At 42.4% G+C, this 15,820-nt stretch overlaps 1 protein-coding gene across 5 annotated transcripts in view; it reads right to left on the reverse strand.

Annotated features, from left to right (window-relative positions):
- Nucleotides 1-1,504: 1,504 nt before the first annotated feature.
- LOC139566302 (sodium- and chloride-dependent GABA transporter 2-like) overlaps nt 1,505-15,820 on the reverse strand; it is a 49,246-nt gene continuing 34,930 nt past the window's right edge. For 4 of the 5 annotated variants that reach the window (XM_071387389.1, XM_071387388.1, XM_071387391.1 and 1 more), the window contains exons 8-15: nt 14,757-14,860; nt 13,625-13,749; nt 8,842-8,954; nt 8,490-8,627; nt 7,675-7,777; nt 4,385-4,485; nt 3,941-4,111; nt 1,505-3,583 (exon numbers count right to left, since the gene is read on the reverse strand). In XM_071387389.1, coding sequence (XP_071243490.1) covers nt 3,455-3,583; nt 3,941-4,111; nt 4,385-4,485; nt 7,675-7,777; nt 8,490-8,627; nt 8,842-8,954; nt 13,625-13,749; nt 14,757-14,860 — 984 coding nt within the window. In that variant the 3' untranslated portion in view covers nt 1,505-3,454. Of the gene's footprint in view, nt 3,584-3,940; nt 4,112-4,384; nt 4,486-7,674; nt 7,778-8,489; nt 8,628-8,841; nt 8,955-13,624; nt 13,750-14,756; nt 14,861-15,820 lie in introns of those variants that run through there. The other variant, XR_011673081.1, reaches the window with a different exon arrangement.

The following is a 15,820-nucleotide window of genomic DNA, read 5'->3' on the forward strand; positions in this document are numbered from 1 at the left end:
TGATCAGCTGAAACAGAGGATGTATGCCAGGGAACCATATGGGCCTGAACTAACCACCCCCTCATCTCCACACACACAGTACAATGATAGATCGCACATTCTGCACAGGATTCCCAGAGTATCTAAAATACTCATCACCAAAACAACATGTGCATAACCACGCGTGCACAGACACGAGTGGAGCAGAGACAACCCAGTTCTATAGTCGCCTGCTGTGGGGGAATCCAATACAGCTAATTGACAACGGACCCTTTTACACAACCAACTGGCTAAGTGATGGTGGATGGTTCCAGAATTAATCTCATGACTTTCGGCACATGTCCCAAATGGCACCCTATTCCCTATATAGTGCACTACTTAGTGCACTATGTAGGGAATAGGGCACCATTTGGGATGTAGACACTCTCTTTTACTCACATGCTCTCCCTCTCTCATCCATAATAGACTACTAATGCCCGCTGGGATAGAAATACATCCGATAAAGAGCCTTGGCACAATAATGAGAATCATTATTTGTATAATTTGTTCATTTGTTCTATTAAACGTTATATCATTTGTTCTCGAGTGATGGATGACAAGTTGGCTTTGATCCTTTCTAAAGGAGCCCCTCCCTCTCTTCATCGCCATCTCTCACTCTAAAGTGTGGTGTGCCTGTTCAGAGGCGCTCTCTCTTCTGTCATCCGTTGGCGTGGCAGCCAGGGGGTTAGGTGACAAGTACAGGGTGTCCCCTAGGACCTAGGTCACAGAGGTAACGTACCTACGCCAGCGAAATAGGACTCACTGGGGCCCTTGCTCCCTGCCATCCAGGACCTCTATATCAGGTGGTGTGAACGGAAGGCCCGGAAAATCGTTCGACTCCAGCCACAGACAGTTCTCTCTGCTTCCGCACGGCAAGTGGAACCGGTGCATCAAGTATGACACCAAGTCTCCTGAACAGCTTCTATCTCCAAGACATAACTGCTAAATATCTAACAAAATAATTACACACACTGAGTTGACCCTTTTTTGCAGTCTCTATACAAACTCACAGGGCCCTACACACTCACACTGACACTCCAACACACACTTCATAATTTGCTCAAACACACACACACATCATATACTCTATCATATATCCTGATGCCTAGTCAATCGATTATGGCAGCCCCCCGCACCTCTCTGATTCAGAGGGGTTGGGTTAAATGCGGAAGACATTTCAGTTGAATGCATTCAGTTGTACAACTGACTAGGTATCCCCCTTTCCCTTTACACATCTACCCCTCCAGTATCCCTGCACATTGTACATATGGTACTGGAACTGACTGACCCGGATTTTGTTCTACCTTATGCTATTTTTAGTATTACATTGTTATTGATTACTGCATTTAGAGCTGGCAAGAAAGGCATTTCAGTCTACTTGTGCACGTGACATTAAAAATGTAAACTCTGTGGACGAACACAGTCTTCTGCACGCACACACGCAGACAGGCACACACGCAGACAGGCACACACGCAGACACATACGTATGCACACACTTGTTTAATACAACACAAGCATGTTTGTTTTTTTATCATGATTTCAATGAGAAAGTAAATCAAAGAAACACGTTACTGAAATATAAAGTGTCATATCCATGGCTCACAATTTGTACACCGAGATGACAGTGTACGTTTCCAGCAGCTTTGAGAAGTAAAATAGAACACATTGGGTCATGATTAGCCACAGTTGTCACATACCGTAGAACAAGAAAATAGTTACAGGGATTTTCACATGATTGAAGACCTTCCATTATGCCATTAGATTACATAAAGTAGAACCTCAAAGATACGAGCCTCAGAGTTACGGATTGACCAGTCAACCGAACGGGCAATATGAAACTGGGAACTTCTGTAAAATGTAAATGTTGTTTACATGGTCTAAAAAACAAAATCAGATATTATTACAGTATCTAGATAAATGATTAGAAAACACATGTAAAACAAATATATATACACGTATATATTTTCTATAACAAATAATTTATATAAAAATATATTAAATCAATATATTCTATAAAGGTTTGATGAGTTTTTAAAGTGAATTGCAAAGCTACGGACATTTCAGTGTTCTGAAGGACCTCCATTCCTGACATGTTCGTATGTCGGAGTTCCTACTATATACTGAGAGTACAAAACACCTTCCTAATATTGAGTTGCACCCCCTTTTGCCCTTTAGAACAGTCTCAATTCGTCAGGGCATGAACTCTACGAGGTGTCGAAAGCGTTGCACATGGATGCTGGCCTATGTTGACGCAAATGCTTCCCATAGTTGTGTCAAGTCGGCTGGATGTCCTTTGGGTGGTGGACCATTCTTGATACACTCGAGAAACTATTGAGCGTGACAAACCCAGCAGCGTTGCAGTTCTTGAGACTCAAACCGGTGTGCCTGGCACCTACTACTACCCTACCCAGTACAAAGGCACTTAAAATATTTTGTTTTGCCCATTCACCTTCTGAATGGCACAAATACACAATCCATGTCTCAATGCTTAAAAATCCTTCTTTAACCTGCCTCCTCTCCTTCATCTACACTGATTGACGTGGACTTACTGTTATTATACCTTTATCTCAACAAGGAACACAGACTGAGACCGAGGTCTCTTTTACAGCTGGGCCCTGCGTATACATGTTTACACAAACAGTTTAGGTACTATGACTTAACAAGTGACATCGATAAGTCATCATAGCGTTCACATCGATTCACCTGGATAGTCTGTCATGGAAAGAGCAGATGTTCCTGAAGTTTTGTACACTCAGTGTATAGTATGTCTCTCTGATTATTACTTATGTTTTCAACATGGTACTATTGCATTCATTTAACTTGATTCATTATTTCATTGTTCAACACAATAAATAGCAAAAAGGAGAAAAGATCTTTTAAGGTATGATTTTTTTCACTACTTCCAGTCCAGATTTCTCATTTTCTGTAAACAGTTTCACTTAATGCCTTAACTCAATTAGCCAATTAAAGACTCTGAAATGGCACCATATTTTCTACATTTCCTATATTTCCTATATTCCCTAGCGGCCCTGGTTAAAAGTAATAGTGTACTATATAGGGAGGGAATAGGGTACCATTTCAGACCCAATCAGTCTGATCAAAATAGTCCAGTCAGAAACCATTGGCTAGTCTGACTGAAATTATGACGAGGTAATTTCCCTCTCTTTCCCCCCTCCCCCCCTCCTTCATTCACAAAAATACACACAGTTAGCGGCATGTCACTAAGCCCGGTCCACATATCCCAGGCCCAACAGCATACAGGCTGGATTCCATCACAGTTTCAACCACCATCCTGTCTCCATTTACCAGTGAGAACACAACAGAGGGGCAGAGGCCTTCCCATCTCCATAGAAACATCCCATGATCCCTGATTCTGATCTGTCCCATTGGTGCGCAGAAACCGTATTGGCTAAACCCAGGGTGGTCGTACCTAGATCACGTCTGCGATTGGCTCATTGGATTTCCGGCAGTGAGAGCTAGACAAGGTTCAAAGGTGAGAGAGGTGGTCCGGTGGTCCATGGCCAAATTGGAGTCGGGAGCAGGACGACACAGCCGGCGGAAACGCTACGGGTCAACAGGAGAGATGGACGAGATGTTAGTCACACACAACATATACCTTAATGCACTGTACAGTATGTCTTATACGCTTAGTACAGTCTTGTGCCCTGAATTACTGGCCAACCTATTCACTATAGCATGATGGGAAGGTACAAGTTATTTTCAAGACACACTAACGAATGTCTTGTGTAATCATGAGGGTAAGTCACAGGGGAGATGGAGGTAATTAAGTGTAGAGTCAGTCCACATAGTGCAGTGTTGGACGGTAGGGGCAAGAGTAACAGTTAATGTGGGAGTCTGGGTTATGGCAGGGCCAAGTGTAGCAGTTGGCTGTTGGTGTAAAAATGTTACTGTGTGACTGACCTGTGTTAGGCTGCCGGGGGTGGTGGCAAGGGCGTAAAGTGCACAGAGGGGCAGCAGGGAGACAGAGGAGAGGGTGAGGAGCCATCCCAGAGCTGTGGCCCACCCCGGGGCTACTATGCCCTTCCCCAGGGACAGAGGGGACCAGCACACCAAGGAGAACACAAACGTCGCCTGGTGAGAGAGAAAGAGAGTTGCACACACACATTGCTTGTCTGAATATGACACACTGGTCCAAGATGAATCCATTGGGTCAGTCTGATCCATTTGTAGGGTAAGAAATGTACAGAGAAAAGTCACAACTAGATTCTGCAAAAAAGGTAACCAAAATAATTCACACAGTTACTCAAATGTGTACACAGATATCCCAATTGTGTCTGTCATTGTATATATGAAGTTCACAGGACTCTTCCCACACACAGGGGTCAAGGGTTAAAGGTCACTCACCGTGCACAAGGCTGGCGTCAGGTAGCGCCAGCACAGCTTGAAGAAGGGTAGCGGGCTGTAGCCAATCATGTGCTTAATGTTGTCATTGAACCTGTCAGGCCCTAAGGAACAGGGCGAGGGGTTATTACATGGTTCTGTGGTCAAGGCTGGGTTCTGACCACAACAGTGGTTTAACCATGGTTCTGAATTGTAAGGACCAAACAAGGTCAATCTGAAGTCCAGGCAATCGTAAAGACCAGTAATTGAAAACTAGAAAATGGTCCTAAAGGTCCCAAACCACTTAAATTGGAGACCCATATAAGATGGTAGAACTATAGTACAGGATAGTGTCTAAGGTCCCGAATAGACAACCTTTAAATACCACTGTCGTAATGACCATAGAGGAACTACTGGAGACCTGACCATGGACAAATACCATTTCCACAGCTCTCCACGGGGATGCTCAGAAAGTAGTAAAGCATGGCTACCTCAACTCTCCCAAGTGTATTCGGAAAGTATTCAGACCCCTTCCCTTTTTCCACATTTTGTTACGTTACAGCCTAATTCTAAAATTGATTAAATTAACTTTGTTCCTCATCAATCTACACACATTACACCATAACGACAAAGCAAAAACAGGTTCTTAGAAATGTTTGTAAATTTACATAAGTATTCAGATCCTTTGCTATGAGACACGACATTGAGCTCAGTCGCATCCTGTTTCCATTGATCATCCTTGAGATGTTTCTACAACTTGATTGGAGTCCACCTGTGGTAAATTCAATTGATTGGACATGATTTGGAACGGCACACACTTGTCTATATAAGGTCCTACAGTTGACAGTGCATGTCAGAGCAAAAACCAAGCCATGAGGTCGAAGGAAATGTCCGTAGAGCTCAGAGACAGGATTGTGTCGAGGCACAGATCTGGAGAAGGGTACCAAAAAATGTCTGTAGCATTGAAGGTCCCCAAGAACACATTTGCCTCCATCATTCTTAAATGGAAGAAGCTTGGAACCACCAAGACTCTTCCTAGAGCTGGCCGCCCGGCCAAACTGAGCAATTGGGGGAGAAGGGCTTTGGTCAGGGAGGTGACCAACAACCCGATGGTCACTCTGACAGAGCTCCAGAGTTCGTCTGTAGAGATGGGAGAACCTTCTAGAAGGACAGCCATCTCTGCAGCACTCCACCAATCAGGCCTTTATGGTAGAGTGGCCAGATGGAAGCCACACCTCAGTAAAAGGCACATGACAGCCCGCTTGGAGTTTGCAAAAAGGCACCTAAAGGACTCTCAGACCATGAGAAACAAGATTCTCTGGTCTGATGAAGCCAAGATTGAACTCTTTGGCCTGAATGCCAAGCATCATGTCTGGAGGAAACCTGGCACCATCCCTAAGGTGAAGCAAGGTGGTGGCAGCATCATGCTGTGGGGATGTTTTTCAGCGGCAAGGACTGGGAGACTAGTCAGGATCAAGGGAAAGATGAACGGAGCAAAGTAGAGGGAGGTCCTTGATGAAAACCTGCTCCAGAGCACTCAGGACCACAGTCTGGGGCGAAGGTTCACCTTCCAACAGGACAAGGACCCTAAGCACACAGCCAAGACAACTCAGGAGCGGCTTCGGGGACAAATCTCTGAATGTCCTTGAGTGGCCCAGCCAGAGCCCGGACTTGAACCCCATCGAACACCTCTGGAGAGACCGGGCTCCCTGAGTGTCGCAGCGGTCTAACGCACTGCATTTCAGTGCTAGAGGCGTTACTACAGACCCTGGTTCGATCCTGGGCTGTATCACATCAGGCCGTGATTGGGAGTCCCATAGGGTGCCGCACAATTGGCCCAGCGTCGTCAGGGTTTGGCCGGGGTAGGCCGTCATTGTATGTAAGAATTTGTTCTTAACTGACTTGCCTACTTAAATAAAGGTTAAATAAAAATATAATAAAAAGACCTGAAAATAGCTGTGCAGTGACGCTCTCCATCCAACCTGACAGAGTTTGAGAGGATCTGCAGAGAAGAATAGGAGAAATTCCCCAAATATAGGTGTGCCAAGCTTGTAGCGTCATACCCAAGAAGACTCAAGGCTGTAATCGCTGCCAAACAAAAGTACTGAGTAAAGGGTCTGAATACTTAAATGTAATATTTCAGTTTAACATGTTTTATACATTAGCAAAATGTTCTAAAAACCTGTTTTTACTTCGCAACTATGTGGTATTGTGTGGAGATAGATGTGGGGAAAACAAATTTGAATCCATTTTAGAATAAGGCTTTAACGTAACAAAAATAGTGAAGGGGTCTGAATACTTTCCGAATGCACTGTAGGCACACATGTATGAAGTTAAACGCGCGCGTACACACACACACACACACACTTCCCACTTCTTAGGAATCCACCAGAGCAGAGAGGTTCCCACCTCACACAGACTGCTCCAGTCCCCATCATCATTCCTATCTACAGCCCGTGTCTCTACCTTCTGGCTAGGGCTCTTATCGTAAAACAACAATCCTCTCTTACACTCTCAACTTACATGGAAACAAATTAAAGTAGATCACCCAAAATCCCTCTACAGTTCCACTGTAGACTCTCTGCAGATTTTCACTCTGGCTTTTCTGTGTCTGAGCTTGTCTATGTTAGAGACTTAGTGTTAGCATTTGAGGTATATCTATGCCCAGGCTTTTCTGTGTCAGGAACTTTTGGGATGTTAGCGTTAGAATCTTAGCGTTCGAAGAAGATTTATGCTCAGGTTTTTCTATCACCGGAGTTTTTCTGTGTTAGATGATAACATGCTAACGCTAAGTCGCTAAGGGAGATTCATGCCTGAGCTTTTCTTTGCCTATGCTTTTTGTGTGTTAGTATCTGAGGCAGCTACTGTGGGCTCCCCATTGCCCCATGGCTGAGACTGTGTGGCGACACATTCAGCGGGAAGATTTAGGGTCTGGGGAGACAGCGACTCATGAATAGATCTGGCGCTGGCTCGGCCTCCACTACACTACAGCTCACACTGAATGTCTTCTGCCCGCAATAGACTACTCCAGATTCATATACTGTTGACCTGAATAGGAATGTGGAAGGTAAGGTGAGAGGACATACAAGATTTGTGCATAGTTAAACACCACTGTTAGCTCACTTTGTATGTATTTGCACAATTGAGAGATCGCCATAGCAAGATATATAGATAACAGAAAGAAAGTACGGTGTTGAGGCACACGTCAGAGGGTGTGTTCAGTACAGGTGTACAGTGTCAAGTCTACATGAGGTTGAAAGATGTTGTGTTAAGGTTGTGATAAGGTATTTATTGTGCACAACCTCTGGACTCACCATAAACCCAGCCCACGATCACCGACTGGAAGATGGACAGGAGCAGCAGACTGGCCCCACTACAGGAGTAGTGGTCATAGATCTGGAACACATAGAGACCACCCTATCCAAAGAGATTGAGAGAACTTTACATCACAGATTTATCACCACATCATAGATCTACACAATTGAAAAGACAGAGGGAGATCATTTAATTGGGAGAAGACATTTGGATAATGTACTAATTGTAACAGAGTGTCTAGCAGTAAGTGGATATATCAACTAGTCGGGCATTATTTCAAATAGACAGACAGACAACCAATCATGTAGACAGACAGGCAAGCAGACTGAGACAGACAGTCAGCTATCCAGCCATGTAGCCAGTCACGTAGACAGCCACCCAAGCTAACCAACCAGTCATGTGGCCAGTAAAACAGACAACCATCCATCCATCCACCTAGCCTGACAACTCACACTAAATTCTTCTGCTGCTCTGTCATTGGCTACAGACTTTAGGGGCACAAGGGGCATTTTATAAAACAAAGTAATCAGCGATTGGATCGTCTCTAACCAATCGGAGAATCAAAGCCAAAGATGAATTTTCAAACTGCCGCTTTACCCACGTGTGCTTTGGCTGTGGCCTAACCCATCAGTTTCTTGACCAATCAGACGGCCCTGAATGTGTTCGCATTTGGTGAAGGGTTGGGGAGGCACTCAAGATTCAGACTTCCAGAGAAGAAACTAACGTCCAAGGGCGTGGGGTAGCACTTGGCTGGAGCAAGGAGTCTGGGTAGCCAAGAAATCATCTACCCATGCATCCATCCAACCAGACTCACCGGGGTGACCATGACCAGGCCAACCAGGAAGCAGACGACACACACCATCAGCAGCAGCAGCTCTCGTCGATAACCCCGCCGGATCACCGTAGGGTAGAGGTCAGTCACAGAGGTCATCAGGGCCTCCAGGCTCACAAACTGGACAGGGGGTGGAAGGGGGAGGGGAACGGGGTAGGTTGGCGTTGGTAAGACGGCTGTTACATTGCAATGCTTGTCTGTTGCATACTGTGTGGGTGTGTCTGTGTGTGCATGTGGATACGATGCTTGTTACATTGTAATTCATATTTGTTATACACTGGATGCATGTGTGGAAGAGACCCTGTGCGTTTGTGTGTGTGCCATACACACACACCTGTGTGTCCAGCCCCAGCATGATGATCATGAGGAAGAAGCACACAGCCCACAGCTGAGGGAGAGGCATCATGGCTACAGCCCGAGGGTACGCTATAAAGGCCAGCCCAGGGCCTGGAGAGAAACAAACACAGCCATACAACACCGAGTCAGACACATATAGAAAGTATTCAAACCCCTCGACTTTTCCCACATTTTGTTCTGTTACAAAGTGGGATTAAAATGGATTTAATTGTATTTTTTGTCACAAAAATACTGTCAAAGTGGAAGAATAAAAATAAAAAAAGTATTAAAAAGTTATAAACAATAAAACACAACTATATCTTGATTATATAAGTATTCAACCCCCTGAGTCAATACATGTTAGAAACACCTTTGGCAGCAATTACAGCTGTGAGTCTTTTGGGGTAAGTCTCTAAGAGCTTTGCACACCTGGATTGTACAATATTTGCCCATTATTCTTATTAAAATTCTTCAAGCTCTGTCAAGTTGATCATTGCTAAACAGCCACTTTCAAGTCTTGCTAAATATTTTCAAGACGATTTAAGTCAAAACTGTAACTCGGCCACTCAGGAACATTCAATGTCATCTTGGTTAGCAACTCCAGTGAAGATTTTGTCTTGTGATTTAGGTTATTCTCCTGCTGTAACATGAATTAATCTCCCAGTGTGTTGGAAATCAGACAGAAACAGGGTTTCCTATAGGATTTTGCCTGTGCTTAGCTGTACTCCATTTCCTTTTTATCCTAAAAAACTTTAGTCCTCACCCATGACATGCATACCCATAACATGATGCAACCACCACCATGCTTGAAAATTTGAAGAGTGGTACTCTGTGACGTGTTGTGTTGAATTGCTTTGTATTCAGGACAAAAAGTACATTTATTTGCCACATTTTGCCTTGTTGCAAACATGAGGCATTCTTTGGAATATTTGTTATTGGGTACAAGCTTCCTTCATCCACACTGTCATTTAGGTTAGTATTGTAGGATAACTACAATGTTGTTGATCCATCTTCAATTCTCATATCACAACTAGGGATGTTGAGGTGACTATTATCGCCTCACCGGCTAGGCCTACTATATTTATTTCTCAATTTTCCTAATATTAAGCACATTGCTTATATTTACAACAGGAATATAGCCTACCTGGCTGGCATAAAAATAAACCACGGGGAAAAGCATCCTCCATTCACTATATAAGTGCATAGATTACATGTATTTGTTCCGCTGCCCCTGGTTCGATACAGGTGCATGATATTGGTCCATTCTAAATCAAAACAAATGTCACACATGATTTAGTATACGTAAAGACAAGATTAAATCAAGAATAGTCTTATGGGTGAAAATATTAGCCTACCCCTTGTGAATGATCCCCAGCATAAAAAACTGCCTTTTTTTGTGACTTTTTCTTATCATAGTCTCACACCTCATGTAGCCTATCCCATAGGCCAATATATTTTAATAAGGTTTGGATCACAACTAAAGTGGCCAAATAACTTCTTAAAATTAAGCACATTAACCCTTTACAAGGGGTGTAGAGCTTAACTGTCATACACAGTTGAAGTCGGAAGTTCACATACACTTAGGTTGGAATCATTAAAACTCGTTTTTCAACAACTCCACAAATTTCTTGTTAACAAACTATAGTTTTGGCAAGTCGGTTAGGACATCTTCTTTGTGCATGACACAAGTCATTTTTCCAACAATTGTTTACAGACAGATAATTTGACTTATAATTTACTGTATCACAATTCCAGTGGGTCAGAAGTTTACATACACTAAGTTGACTGTGCCTTTAATTCCAGAAAATGATGTCATGGATTTAGAAGCTTCTGATAGGAAAATTGACATAATTTGAGTCAATTGGAGGTGTACCTGTGGATGTATTTCAAGGCCTACCTTCAAACTCAGTGCCTCTTTGCTTGACATCATGGGAAAATCAAAAGAAATCAGCCAAGAACTCAGAATTTTTTTTGTAGACCTCCACAAGTCTGGTTCATCCTTGGGAGCAATTTCCAAACGCCTGAAGGTACCACGTTCATGTCAACAAACAATAGTACGCAAGTATAAACACAATGGGACTACGCAGCCGTCAGGAAGGAGACGTGTTCTGTCTCCTAGAGATGAATGTACTTTGGTGCGAAAAGTGCAAATCGATCCCAGAACAGCAGCAAAGGACCTTGTGAAGATGCTGGATGAAACAGGTACAAAAGTATCTATATCCACAGTAAAACGAGTCCTATATCAACATAACCTGAAAGGCCGCTCAGCAAGGAAGAAGCCACTGCTCCAAAACCACCCTAAAAAAGCCAGACTACGATTTGCAATTGCACATGGGGACAAAGATCGTATTTTTTGGAGAAATGTCCAATGGTCTGATGAAACAAAAATAGAACTGTTTGGCCATAATGGGTCTTAATAATCGTTATGTTTGGAGGAAAAAGGGGGAGGCTTGCAAGCCGAAGAACACCATCCCAACCGTGAAGCACAGGGGTGGCAGCATCATGTTTTGGGGCGGCAGCGTAGCCTAGTGGTTAGAGCGTTGGACTAGTAACCGAAAGGTTGCAAGATCAAATCCCAGAGCTGACAAGGTACAAATCTGTCGTTCTGCCCCTGAACAGGCAGTTAACCCACTGTTCCTAGGCCGTCATTGAAAATAAGAATTTGTTCTTAACTGACTTGCCTAGTAAAATAAAGGTAAAAAAAAAAAAAAAAAAAAAAAAAAAAAAATGTTGTGGGGGTGCTTTGCTGCAGGAGAGACTGATGCACTTCACAAAATAGATGGCATCATGAGGTAGGAAAATTATGTGGATATATTGAAGCAACATCTCAAGACATAAGTCAGGAAGTTAAAGCTTTATCACAAATGGGTCTTCCAAATGGACAATGACCCCAAGCATACTTCCAAAGTTCTGGCAACAAAGTCAAGGCATTGGAGTGGCCATCACAAAGCCCTGACCTCAATCATATAGAACATTTGTGGGCAGAACTGAAAAAGCATGTGCCAGCAAGGAGGCCTACAAACCTGACTCAGTTACACCAGCTCTGTCAGGAGGAATGGGCCAAAATGCACCCAACTTATTGTGGGAAGCTTGTGGAAGGCTACCCGAAATGTTTGACCGAAGTTAAGCAATTTAAAGGCAATGTTACCAAATACTAATTGAGTGTATGTAAATTTCTGACCCACTGGGAATGTGACAAAATAAATAAAAGCTGAAATAAATCATTCTCTCTACTATTATTCTGACATTTCACATTCTTAAAATAAAGTGGTGATCCTAACTGACCTAAGACAGGGAATGTTTACTAGGATTAAATGTCAGGAATTGTGAAAAACTGAGTTTAAAATGTCTTTGGCTAAGGTGTATGTAAACTTCCGACTTCAACTGTACAGCCCAATGTTTGTAAAACAACTAAACGTACAGTAATAACTCTAAATTAAGCATATAGGAGTACCTATTTCTTTGTTAACCGCTCAACACAGAATAGTGCACACTCCCTCAAATCATTTGGAGAAAATATCCTTTCTATTTCATTCAGCTTAGTTCAATTGTATTCTTCATACTATAAAATAATATAAAATAATGATATGGAATTATAAGCAAATCTTGTCTGCTAAATGAACTAGTGGAGCCCACAGCCATTTGGCATAACCAGATCAGGACCTAACATAAGGATGACTCAGAGTATGCTATTCTTTTCTTCTGAAATAGAAAACATTTTCTTCATATCATGTTTCTTTAGACCTGTCTAAAATAAATAATGGATTTATTGTGAAGGTGTGGGCTATATTACATGGATTTATTAGATGTTTTAAAATGGAAGCAAAGAGATGCTAAATGTGTTTATGTTAATTAACGGTCAATTACCATGTGACCGACAGTTATTTGCTTGACAATCACCGGCTGACGAAATTTCGTGACCGCCACAGCCCTAATCACAACCATTAAACCGGAAACTGTTTTCACCATCGACCTCATGGTGAAATCCCAGAGTGGTTTCCTTCCTCTTTCCGGCAACTGAGTCAGAAAAGACGCCTGTATCTTTGTAGTGACTGGGTTTATTGATACACCATCCAAAGTGTAATTAATAACTTCACCATGCTCAAAGGGATATTCAGCATTTGCAATTTTTTAAATATATATATATATATATATATATATATATATATATATATATTTTCACACATCTACCAATCGATGCCCTTCTTTGCAAGGCATTGGAAAACCTCCCTGGTCTTTATGGTTGAATCTGTGCTTGAAATTCATTACTCGATTGAGGGACCTTACACATAATTGTATGTGTGGGGTACAGAGATGGGGCAGTCATTAAAAATCATGTTAACCACTATTATTGAACACAGAATGAGTCCATGCAACATATGTGATTCGTTAAGCACATTTTTACTCCTGAACTTATTTAAGCTTGCATAACAAAAGGGATGAATACGTATTGACTCAAGATCTCTTAGCTTTTCATTTGTAATTAATTTGTAAAAAAAAATAATAAAAAAAAATCAAAATTCCACTGAGGGTTATGGGGTATTGTGTGTAAATCAGTGGCAAAAAAATCTTAATTTAATCAATTTTAAATTCAGGCTGTAACAACAAAATGTAGAAAATGTAAAGAGGTGTGAATACTTTCAGAATCCGCTATGTATACAACTGTACATGTTACACACAGTCAGCGACATAGACACAAATACAGATGCGTTTAAATAGTCAAACACATATATCGGCATAGAAAAAACAACTACACAAGCAACCCCCCCCCAGTAATGTACCTGACTGGGCCACATCTGCGATGTCCACACCCTGCTCCTGAGCCATGAAGCCTAGCACAGAGAAGATGGCAAAGCCTGCCAGGAAGCTGGTGCCACTGTTCAGCAGGCACAGGGAAAAACAGTCCCTGGCAAACCACACAGACAATCACAATCAATCACTGAGTAAATATAGGGAACAGACAATCTCAATCAATCACGACTTTAAAGTAAGTATAAAAAAAGAACAATAATCAATAAATAAATGAAAACACAATCAGTCAGTTAATCAATGAATCAAATATCTGATCTGCTAAATAATCGATAAATTGATTAACGAGAATGTTAAAAAGCACACAATGGCAAGAAGACTGTCAATACATCTGAATAAATTAGTCTTTCAAAAAATACTATACAGCCCCATACAATTGATCAACCCAATCAATCAAAACAAGACATGAATCATTCCATAGTGGCATAAAAAGAAGGGATCATGTTCAAAAGAGTAATCAGTTATCTTTATGGTCCGGCGCCAGCTTCAACTTTCAAAGAGCTGTCCAGCTACAAAAGAAGCCTGGGTCATGTATATTGTGTACCACCCCCCCCCCCCAAAAAAAAGACAAACAGGGAGGGACTACCTGGACCTGTCCAATAAGAAACGCACATTTTTGTTTTTCCGTTGCAAAGTGCTTTAAAACGTTTTCCATTATGTTCCCGAATGAACACAACCCAGGGTTTGTAATTGCCAGGACCTGCATGTCAGTGTGGGAAACAGACAGTGTGGGATTTTGTTCTAGGTGGAGTACGGTGTCAGTGTTTTCCCTGTCATTCCAGGCATTCTTTTTGTAAAATATCTGGGGACTGGGAGTTGGGGGATGCATCCTAAATGAATCCCTATTACCTATTCCCCGGGTCAAAAGTAGTGCACTACATAGGGAATTGGGTGCCATTTGGAACAAAGGCAGGGAGTACCTTAAGAAAGCAAAAGTTCTACGGATAAATCTGCCAATTCATGAGATGAAAACTGAAAGGTGAAATTATCCCTTTGCTTTATTTGTCTTGGTGAGCTAAGTTGATGAAATTAGTACCACTTTGTGTGTATTTGGTTTCTATCATCTACTGTGTGTGTGCATGTGCGTGTGTGTGTGAGGCTCACTTATAGCAGTCGTTGTTGTATTTGTTGTAGCTGCCCAGGGCGGTAAGGCTCCCCAGACAGATGCCATAAGAGAAGAATATCTGAGTCCCCGCATCCATCCATACCTAAACAGAGATGGACATATAGAGGGACGGAAGGAAGGATGGAGAGAGAAAAAATACAAATGAGGAAAAGAGAAAGGGTAAAAGTAGAGAGAGAGAGAGAGCGCACGACAAAAAGAGAGAGAAAGAAAGACAAAGACAGAGATAGAGAGCGCATGGCTGCATAGATATATGCATAGACTAGGGTGTCGAATCAAAAATGCCTATTTTTACCAATGGGTAATATGTTATTTCTTTATTTAGGGGGAAGATCAACTTTAATATTGCAGATAGATTGTAGCTTCCATAAATGTAATTGTCTGCATCATTTCCAATCCCCCATATATACTTTTTGTAAACACACACATATGGTATGAATGAATGAATGAATGAATGTATGAATGTATGAATGTACACTGCTCAAAAAAATAAAGGGAACACTTAAAAACAACGCAATGTAACTCCAAGTCAATCACACTTCTGTGAAATCAAACTGTCCACTTAGGAAGCAACACTGATTGACAATAAATTTCACATGCTGTTGTGCAAATGGAATAGACAAAAAGTGGAAATTATAGGCAATTAGCAAGACACCCCCAATAAAGGAGTGGTTCTGGAGGTGGTGACCACAGACCACTTCTCAGTTCCTATGCTTCCTGGCTGATGTTTTGGTCACTTTTGAATGCTGGCGGTGCTTTCACTCTAGTGGTAGCATGAGACGGAGTCTACAACCCACACAAGTGGCTCAGGTAGTGCAGCTCATCCAGGATGGCACATCAATGCGAGCTGTGGCAAGAAGGTTTGCTGTGTCTGTCAGCATAGTGTCCAGAGCATGGAGGCGCTACCAGGAGACAGGCCAGTACATCAGGAGACGTGGAGGAGGCCGTAGGAGGGCAACAACCCAGCAGCAGGACCGCTACCTCCGCCTTTGTGCAAGGAGGAGCAGGTGGAGCACTGCCAGAGCCCTGCAAAATGACCTCCAGC

This window comes from Salvelinus alpinus, chromosome 38, assembly GCF_045679555.1.
Source record: "Salvelinus alpinus chromosome 38, SLU_Salpinus.1, whole genome shotgun sequence".
In the NCBI taxonomy this organism is placed as follows: domain Eukaryota; kingdom Metazoa; phylum Chordata; class Actinopteri; order Salmoniformes; family Salmonidae; genus Salvelinus; species Salvelinus alpinus.